This window comes from Tigriopus californicus, chromosome 6, assembly GCF_007210705.1.
Source record: "Tigriopus californicus strain San Diego chromosome 6, Tcal_SD_v2.1, whole genome shotgun sequence".
In the NCBI taxonomy this organism is placed as follows: domain Eukaryota; kingdom Metazoa; phylum Arthropoda; class Copepoda; order Harpacticoida; family Harpacticidae; genus Tigriopus; species Tigriopus californicus.
The window spans coordinates 5,260,943-5,271,755 of record NC_081445.1 but is presented as its reverse complement, the minus strand read 5'-3'; the positions used below and the strand labels follow the sequence as shown (position 1 = coordinate 5,271,755).

At 39.7% G+C, this 10,813-nt stretch overlaps 1 protein-coding gene across 1 annotated transcript; it reads left to right on the top strand.

Moving 5' to 3' along the window:
• Positions 1 to 3,466: 3,466 nt before the first annotated feature.
• LOC131882762 (protein rhomboid-like) lies at positions 3,467 to 10,813 on the top strand (the record flags this gene model as incomplete). Its single annotated transcript, XM_059230012.1, is given in 6 exon segments — positions 3,467 to 3,518; positions 6,811 to 7,073; positions 8,184 to 8,365; positions 9,835 to 10,002; positions 10,071 to 10,243; positions 10,316 to 10,813. Coding segments are annotated over 6 exon segments (1,072 nt in total), but the record flags the coding sequence as incomplete, so codon positions are not given.

Genomic DNA, 10,813 nt, shown 5'->3' with positions numbered 1-10,813 from the left:
TTGCTTCCCTCTGATATTCGTAGGGAATACGTAGGCCTTGTTGATCCGGTAGCATCTTTCAAGTCAGACTTGGACAAATTTTTAGATAGCATTCCAGATCAACCCTACATTCAAGGACTAGCTCGGTCTGCCAACTCAAATTCGTTGGTAGACCAAATATCATATAAAAATTGCAAGGTAATAAATAGACGAATTATAACCTTTCATTTTAATAGTACTGGGGATTACATTCCCTGTAGCGGTTAGAAAAGCCCGTGAAAAACCAAACAGAAAAAAAACCAAAGGTTTCAATACATTTTATTGTTTCAAAATCTTAAAGAAAACAAAAGCCGTTAAAGTTAGCTCCTAACTTAGATCCCCAAATTAATACCCTAAACCATGCAGGTTTCTTGATCAAATTGCTTCCTCTGGGTAAAGAGACCTCTAAATTGCAAAAAAAAAAATACTTTCTCTTATGTGTGTAAAGTATTTAGATTCTAGTTGCTTCTTCAGGAAAAGCTTGAGCTTTAGACAACAGGACAAGCAGGAATAATGTGAGAATTAGAGAGCAATTACTTTATTGTGACAAACCTAGAAGATTGGGACAACGCAGTATTTAAAGCAGGCCTTGTGAAGTATATGAGGTACAAATTGTTTAATCGTTTCCGCAAAGATTACCTGTCAAAAAATGATAAAAATGAAAAATATGCGAACCTTTTTCAGATAGTGCAAAAATATTTGCGGTAGAAATGATAATTGGAATGAACACGCAGTTATGCCGAATGATTTATTATATATATATCCCAACCTCTCATTATAGAAGGTATTTTCCCCAGCTGAATTCAAAAACGACAGATGGTGAATCAAAGCTTAAACGTGCACACATTCTTCGGTTCAATAGTTCCCCTTTGATAAAGTTCCTTGTTCTCCATAACCACGACTATTATAATCCGATTATTCCAGTAACAGCCTGGTAGAGGTCCTAGATCAAATCAACTCTTGGGCTACTAAGAGCATTATGGCCTTAAACGAGATGAATTCCTCTAAACAGCCCATTAGTCGACACCATAAAAACTCCACTAGTAAATGATGAAGGTGAAGATATTAAGTAGGTCTTGTCCTTGAAGGATTTAAGGGTAGTTCTCCAAAATAATGGAAGGCTCGATGAGCATATCCTCACTCCGTTTCGCTTGTGGATCCAACATCTTATGAATACAATTAAAATAATATGAAAACACTGCAAAGCGAAATTTTCCATCTTGAACTGTGTGGAATAGCGTTTCCAGTAAACGAAAGGAAGTCCACAAAGTAAAGATTAGTTTCTGTCTTGGTCAAGAGCTGTAGCTACTTAGCTTCAGCCCGCCTACAGGGCCTTTAAGTTTACCTTGTAGCCAATTAGTGGCTTTCGCGATCACTCTCTTTTCTTTCCTCGGCCTATTTTATATATGGCTTGAAGGTAAAAAGAAATCACGACAATTTGGCCGCGATGGCGCTTTGCTGATGGTGCTATTTGAGAAAACGGGCTTCAGCAATTATGGGTAGGAACCTGGATACATACATTTACATATTTATAGGTATGATGGAGATATAACAGTATGGACTTACTGAGTACTAACCCCGAGATCTGGAGTGGTCTGGACACCAGAGGGTCTTCTAGTCAAATCCTGGTGTCTTTGTCTGTGGTTTTGCTGAAGGGTAAAAAATCAGAGCAACCAGCACTACCTTTCTTTGGTTTGTGGTGGATCGGGTGTGCTCCTGAGCATACATTGTGTGGTTGAGGTTTCGTGGTTTGCGGTGTTCGAAAGTCCGATGCTTCAGTATTGTCCCGCCATCTAAGATTCAAGAGCTCTCTCAGATACAGAAAGTGAGTGGTTAAATCCAAAGAGGCCTCAGGTCTGAATCAGTACTTAAAACCAAGAAAAAATACAAATTTGTTAAATGGATCAATGCCAAAGGTCCAATACTTAAACATGTGAAAGCAAATGTCAAGTTAACCATTCTTTGGTCACACCGAATGGAATTAAATGCCAAATTTGTTCGAAACGATGCTAAATTTGTTATTTTAAACGATCCACCTTTCAAGAGGCCAGCACTTTAAGCGGAAGATGTTGATAGCTTTGGAAATTGGTGACACCAACTTGAAAACGTCTATTGCCTGTTATTAAGGTTACTTAGATTTTGATCTTCCTGTTGGCTTTTCATTTTGACTTGAACAATCTCCAGTGAAGGTGAACGAATGAAGAAACCGAAAAAAGCAAATCGGAGAAATACCATACTTTCCCGTTTTGATTGGAGAGTGAGTCAAATAAATGATATCCTTGGATAAGATATGCTAATTGAAATGCAGAATGTTATCTTTCAATTGAGGCACTACTAATCTTTGTCGAAAGACAGCCCTTCATGCTCCAGAATGCCTGACACAGTTGCTTGAATATCATGTTTGAACTCATTTTCCTTCATTCTCCCCAAGCTCACTTATCTCTCGATTCGGCAAAGAATAAGAGGCAAAGGAGGCTTTGGCCATGTTCTTCTACTTCATTGTTAGTATGGCTATGCTAGTGGTGATATGATTTTTTTTGGTCTTAGCTTTTTGCCGGGTCTCACGAGTCCAGAATCAAGGATGGCAAAGGAATGGAAAACAGCAATGAAAATCTTCCAGACGGTCCAGTATTTCTGTTGGCCTACTCACGGACAAAATGAGATATGAGCTTGCAACGGAAGAGAAAATTTCGCATCTCCTGAACCGTCCAACCAAAATGAAACGAAATAAGTTTCTCATTTCATTTATGAACTTTGAAACCGGAATCAGTTTCTATGACCCAGTGTGATCTAATTTTGTTTCTATTATTTAGATAATAGGATGTTTTTTGATTAGATTGCCACGTTAGACGCGGCTTGTCTGGGATTGAACCAGGGATAACGAAGTGGAAAATACGTTTCCATCAGGGTAACTCGAGTTTTATGGTTAAGTCACTAGTTGAATGAAATGACAGGACGAATTCAAGTCAAATGAAAGTTTTATGAATGGGGCTGAAAACGGGGTTTTCACAGGTACTCGTAAATACTCACTTTCCTCAAGATGGAATGAATAAACATAAGAAGGAAACAAAAAGTTTATTTTCATAGTTTAATACACTTCTAAGTTAAAAATGAAAAAATCTCCTACTAATATCTCCAAAATCGAGTACAATCTTCGAGTATTCGCAGACTCGAGTTCTAATTCGCCACTACACTAGTGAACAAGCCTTATCAGTGAGAGAAACAACGGGCTTGGTAGTTAACGTCACTGCATCTTGGACTCCCAAACATAGAAAACATAGAATATAGTGCTCATGCCAATAATGAGTCGTCCTGCTGAAAGGATGGAGCTCCGCAGTCTACCATCAGGGCCACCCTCCACGGGTGAGCACATTTTCTGGCAAGAGGTGTTTTCGAAACTGAGTTACGCCAGTTACTCGCACGAGCCCTCAAATTTAAATGGGAATAGCATTGACTTGAAGAAACTGGAAGGCTATCTCCGCGGTGCCTCGTCGTTCTCGGTAAGACAGCCTTGTAATTCTGCCAAAGTTAATGAAAGCGCTGCACTAACGAGCTCTTAATGACTATTTTCTTTTCAACTTTTAATAGAAAAAGACCAATGGCTTCAAATAAATGATCTTTGAAGTTAAAAGATCTTTCAGAAGTGTTTTTTTCTTAGTGCTGGAGAGTAGGGGAATCTAGAGTTCTTGGGAGAGAAGCAACGCTCCCACTTGCCAGTTGAGGCATTGCTGTGAAATATTTTGAAAACATTTTGGTAGGTTGGCAGCAGGGTTGTGTCGCTCTCACTGGTGGGTCCCTGAATTCGGAACTTTATTTTGAGAGTCGAGTAAATAACTCTGTTCAAAGTCTTTACATTTCCTGCGAACTTTTGAGAAATTGAATATTGACCTGCAAAAAAATTGTCATGGCAAATGGCTCCAATTTATATTGCCCTCGGTGCCATTTTGAGAAAAACAACATAACAGAATAAAAGCTACTGCACTACAATGACACTATTTTGGCCCGTCTTACTTACAGAAGCGATATTGCATTAGTGAACTACAACAACAAGAATTGGAGTTTGAATTATTCTGGACAATTTTGGACAAAAATAAGCAATACATGTGATAACCCATGACGGAGGATTAGCTAGAAAATGGAACGAAAATCAAATGTAATTACAAAGTTCGGCCCCTGTTTACTGGGCATCATCTCATGATTTGTGTTCTCGAGCCACTAGATGGCTGGGCCTCCAGATTTTGATCCTCCATGGCCAACCTATCTGAATACTAGAGATGTAATGAGCCAAGAGTTTTCGGTCTGGGCTGGGCTATGAGGAAAGTGGCTCATTTCGAGCTGAGCTGGGTTAACAGTATTCATCTCACAAGTTGGGCTGGGCCAAAAAAACAGGTTTCGAGCTGAGCTGGGTTGATCGGGTTGATATTTCGAGTCAAGTCTGAGCTGGGCCAAATCCGAGCTAGCCCATGTCCGAGCTGCCCATGGAGTACGACAGTAATGGAGAGGAAAGCTCTCTGAAACCTCGCTAGCAGACGTTTCAGTTTTGCGTTACCTCCTAATCAAGTACTTGAACATGAAGATGCAATTCATTGAGCACTCTCTCGATGGGAATGCATCTGACTAGGAGGTAACGCATAGCTCTACAAATCCTCGCTAAAAGACGTTCGATCTTCGAGCGAACTTTCCACTCCACTACTGGGGTACTTCATGACCAGTCCAAGTCCGAGTTGGCTCATGATCGAGTTGACACATGTCTGGGCTGCGCTATGCCTGAGCTGGATAAACCAATAGACTATTGGCCAGTCTAGTGTCGGGTAGGACCACAAAATTGTCTCAACCCGAAGTAGATGTTTCAAAAGGGCAATCAAAGATGGAGCATTTATGCAGCCATAATAGGACTCTGACCATAAGTTTCTTTAAGGTGATGGCACCATAAAAAAATTGTCTCAGTTTTGACTTGCTTTTGAAGGAGACAAGATAACCTCTGATATGTAATTACCAGGAGTAGGTAAATTAGTTTGTGCCTTTGGTCAGTATAGTTGCTGTAAAATTATGAAAATCAGCCAAAATAAGTTTCGGAAACGTAAAAACAAGTTATCAAAATATGGAAAAAAGTTTTTAATTTGCTTAGTTGTTCATGTATTATGGAAGTTTTGAGGCAAAAGTTGCCTAATTATTGTTATTCACGATCCTCTCGCTCTTTGGGCTCAGAAATATAGTCTTGCTCTTACATCAAACTAAAATTGAATTTTAATCTAGGCACATATCTAGGTATAACTTTTAGGTGTAAAGCATACTTTGAAGCATCTTGAAATCATGGTCCAGGACAAACCAGATGAGTGAGTGGTCTGTATAATTGGTATTAACATTGTCTGAGAATTTCAGGCAACTGGATACAAAAACCTCCATTATAATTCATAGAAAAAGTAAATATGTATTCCTTGAGTTGCCTATCTAGGAAGATGTCAAAATAAGGAAATTTGTTAAAAATTGAATCATAACAAGTTCGAGATAATACTAAATGTTTTTCTTGTACAAGCCATCTTATGGATAGGGTGGTACAAGATGTGAAGAAATTAAGGGCTCTGTGCCTTCTGAAAATCCTTCCCCCATTGTTCAAAGAATTGCAAAAATACATACCAAATGGCTAACCCATTTCCTTCAGCAGGCCCTTAGTTTTGGTTCTGACATCAAGACTGCGCTCACTTAAATTTGCGAACATTGTTTTGGTGGTAAACAAAGGGACGCTTATCAATTGGCTTAAGGCTAAAACTAGCTCATTGGCAGCACAGCACTACTGCATGTGTTCCATAGTTCTCCTTAATGAAAGCTTGGGGTTCAAGGTCAAACAAATCCTGGTCAAGGTCAAACAAAACGGGGACAAACATTCTCAGACACGGCCAAAGTAGCCCCGAATTTCTTTCCACCCAATATGTCTCCAAAATTTCGCCTAAACATCATCAAAACTTTTAAGTTTCGTCGAGTATTCTGGGTTTTAGTCTTTTGTGGTTAAAATCTGTGAAGAAGTGTTTCTGCCTCCAAATTGTCAAAATAATTTAGAATTTAATTTAACCTAAAAATGTCTTTCCGACCCCTAGTAGTTACTTTTGCCAAAGTTGAGTGCTTAAATAATTTAAATTTGAAAAATATGACATTCTTTCATAACTCATTCGACAAAGAGCTGATGAACAACCAAATTGTTGATTGCATTAGACTATTCATTGTCATGCATAATATTTCCTCGGCTTGTCTTTCAGTTAAAGACAAAAAATTGTCAAACTGAGCTTTGACCACAGTTGCGCTCCATCGAGTTCGGTCAGGGCTGAGGCACGGCCTCATCGAGTTCGAGTTGGGTTGTTTCATAGCTCGACGATTTCGAGCTGGACTGAGCCAGAGCCTAAACCCAGCTCGAAAGCATGAGCTGGGCTAACAAATAACTCGACATTTCGAGCTGGACTGAGCCAGAGCCTAAACCCAGCTCGAAAGCATGAGCTGGGCTAACAAATAACTCGACATTTCGAGCTGGGCTGAGCCAGAACCTTAACCCAGCTCGAGGTGGTTTGGGCCGAATACGTTTCAGCAGTTCGGTCTGGGCTGAGCCCTGGGCTAGCCCAGCCGACAAAATGTTGTCGAGTTTCGAGCTGAGTTCCAGCCCATTACATGTCTAACTGAATACCCTCTCAAGGCCAAGAAGTTGTATTAATCCGCCCTTGACATGACCAGGTTAAGAAACTACGTGAATATAATTTCGGAGAATTGCCAAAAACAGCAATATTCATTTCAACAATATTTCAGCTGGAGCAGAAGACTGGACTGCCTCGACGAAAACTCCTTTTCATCTTGAGGAACATTAAGAAGGCCGATTTAAACCAGGATGGCTTGATCTGCGAAATGGAATGGGAGACCTTCGTCCAAAATGGCAAAGGTGCCTTCTTTGGTGGGGGGGGCATGGCCAACGTGGCTCGTGTATTCATGTACGCGCCCACATTTTCCTGCAAGCCTCCCACCATGTTCCTTCTGATCATTTCGCTCATCCAAATCGCTTGTTTCACTTTAAGGTTCGTTGGCTAGCTAAGAGCTTGTGGTTAAATTATAACAACCTCAATGCATCAACAACTATTTGGCTCCTATGGGATCTCCGGCCATGCATTCAAAAACAAATCTAGAACTAGAAACTGAATCTGGACAAAAGTTAAGCATTTCTCATCAGTTTTTTCCGGAACAAGCCATTCAGAGTCATTAAGCCCCAACTGCAAATAACTCTTTATGGATCTTCTTGGATTGTGGGAAATGTTAGCCAGATTGTTACGACCACTTCCAGCTATATACTTGTTAATGTTGGTACAACTTATGCGACTAGAACAAATATTTTTTTTGATTTGTTGTAAGGGATCAAACGATCCCTACGCTTTCAAAAGGATTTTTGTACAAAATTGTTTAAATACGCAGAGACCGCGGCAAAATGTGGCATTTTGTGGCAAAATGGTGAAAGTTTAATTGGTTTATTTCTTGTTTGATAATTGATTCTCTTTCCGACAGGATCTAAGACTTGCTATTAAGTCGTTGCCCGTTTCTTTCTTAGCATTAAGTTTATGAAAACGAGCCTAGAAGGAAGCCAGCCTGGTCAAGATTCTTTTGCATACCCTAGTGACAGCAGTTTGAAATGTTGATCATATTGACTTCTTGAAATTTTCAAACTTGAATAAACGTTACGCAAAGAGACTTTTGATGTCATGTTGCTGCCTTCAATGGTCTGGAGCTGCACTACTCCACGATAACCGATTTCAGCTGCTGTTGAAAGCCACGGCAGGCTCGTTTTTGCCTTTTTTCTGTTTTTCAATCTGAATTGGTCAAGGCAAATTTTGGTGGCAAATATGAGTACTTGCTGAATAATTAAAACGTAAAAAAACTGTGGAATTCCAACAATCAAATAGAATGTACAAAAGACTTTAAGAAATTGATACCTGTTGCTTCAAATCTAAGCATTATTTCTTTTGTAGGGCGGTCCTGCATTCCCGTAAAAGAAAATCTAAATTTTGAAATGGGCTTCATATTTGACATCGCATTCAACCATGGTGTTTTATGCGTCAATTTTTTCAAAACCAAGCTCAATAGTCTGTAAACAATAGTTGTTACAACAGGATAACGATCTCTTTGATCGATTTCAGCGTGGCTATACCCGAAACCATAGGATCTTCCCTTGAGTACGGAGACCGCAATTGGCCCGTGGATTCGTTCCTAATTTATAACCCCTACCGCCGTTATGAAGCCTGGAGGTTTGTTTCCTATATGTTCCTTCACGCTGACTACGGACACATTGGGTTCAACTTGTTGGTTCAATTTCTCGTGGGTATGAAAATCTAACCAGTCTTACAAGGACATATCATAATTAGTCTTATGATCTGTAGTCGGTATATAAATGGCTTGACTTTTATGTCCCTTAAGCCTCAAATTTTAAAGAAATGTGTTACAACATAGCACCACTGTACCCGGCCTTTAAGGATGACACCCTGGCACATAAATTCGATCCGTTTAGCATTGACCCTTTTGTTGACAAATCCTATCTGACCCTTACTCAAATTTCGTAGTCTGAAAATTTTGTTTTTTTTGTAAGCATCTCTCACTTACAGCAACAGCAATTAACAATCTCTTGTGTGTAAAAACGTTCGTTTAGGCATAATTTAATTTAATTTGTCCCAATTCCCATATCCGTTTGTTACTTTCTTGCGGATTTCCTTATCACAAGTGGCTACTGGGAATGGGATCCCCAGCACCTCAAGACGGAAAAGGTATTATTTTCCTTGATTTTATATTCATATAATACTCGATCTACCAACAAATTAAAGTTAGCGGGTCTGTCTAGCCCTTGAATATAAGGTTGATCTGGTATTTTGATCAAAAAATGACAAAGTCTGACTTAAATGGGGCTACTGGATCAACACCTCCATACTACATACGAATGTTAGAGGGAAGCAAATTAAACAATGAAGGAGTCCGAAAAAGGAGAGAGGTGGACTTCATTGTTCTTACCATTCTGGATTCTCGAGGGCTTGAATGTACTCTCAAAACGCACATAAAGCCTCTACGGTCACTTGAATTGACCCTCAAATTTGGGTTGGCACAAAGCTTGCTGATACTTTTGAAGACTTAGAGTATGAGATACCTGTCTTAGCTTCTCTGAATACTCTACAATCCCAACGTCTTTAACCTCTCCCAAATCGAATGCCTTTTTACAAACCTGCTCAACTGATTGGAGCCCAAATAGGCGAAGCACATTCAATATGTGGCTAAACACTCGACTTGTGCAAATTTAGTATGGTCATACTTTCTCTGGACTTAAACGTTCGATAAATCCTAACATACTTTTGAAAAGCTTTTCCTACTTTCAACTGGATATGCTCATCGCACCTTCCGTTATTATGGAGGACTACGACAAAATTCTTCATTGACGACGCCTCCTCAATATATTTCCTACCATTACCTACGAGTGGAGTGCGTAATGATCATTTTTCTCTCAGAAACCCAAGGGTAGAATTGATCAAAGACCAAACTTTACCAGACTGTTCGAATCTAGACCATTCCCACCACAAAGTAATGCTGTATCATCAGCTTTAGATACTAACATTGCTACTATTCAACCTCTGAAATGGGGCAATGAAGGTGATGAAAAGGAGGACCTAAAATGAAGCCCTGAAGAACACCTGACTTGACATCATGTATGCCATTAAGTGATTTCTCGACCGTAACCAATTGCCCCAAAACACAAATGGCACTTCTTAGCCAATTGAGAACCTTGCATTGTTGCTCCAATATTTTCAGGAATTCCATTGGAAATGTCTCAGCTAGGGTGGACGGGCAGCTTGCGCGTGGCATTTCTTTATTTCTGTGGAGTTGCATTTGGTTCATTGGGATCATCTGTTACCAGCCCCGACACTTATCTCTTGGGAGCCTCGGCAGGAGTTTACGCTCTCATTGCCGCCCACATGGGTGAATAATCATTTTACTTTAAGCACTAAGGGGTCGTGAGAAAAACGCGGTTTATATTTCTATTTCAGCCACGCTCATATTGAATTGGCATGAAGACGGAATCATTTACGCAAAACGTTTACGCAAATCCAGAAATACTGACGAACCCACGCCTAACGACCTGAATCCAGTTATTCGAGGATTGCGACTAGTTTTCTTGATTGTGTTTGTGGTCGTTGATGTTGGGCAAATCGTATATAAGGTGAGCTTCAAGTCTTCACAGACTGGCTTAAACAATTTGAAGAAGCTAAAATGATTTCTTTTATGGTTAAAGGTCTACTTCTTGGGCAGGCCTGGAAACACGAGTTACACTGGACATGCTTATGGGGCATTAACCGGCCTCATCACTGGAATTTTTATTTTAGAAAATCGAAAAGTTGAAGATTGGGAACGTTGGATTGAATGGTCGGCCTTAATTTTATTTGCATTAGGTTTGTGTGCTCTGATTTTGGTTCACATCGTTAACCCTGGCTTCTTTCCTGAGCAAGACTATTCGGGATTAGCATAAACCATAGATACCCTAGACATTGGATGGCGGACGCAAAACAGAGCCGACCGAGTGGTTGTCTAGTGCTATACAGAGAGCAATATAGTTATGAATTACTTTTTGACGAGTTTCCTTGCTTTTTTGAAGTGATATATGTTTAATTGCAACTTTGAGGATTATTTTCTCCGTTTCCTTCCCTGTTTTGTTATATTTCTGTTCATTCTAATCTCAAACTATTATTTGTTGTTATGAAATGAACATAAATGAATGCATAGCAATTCCTTA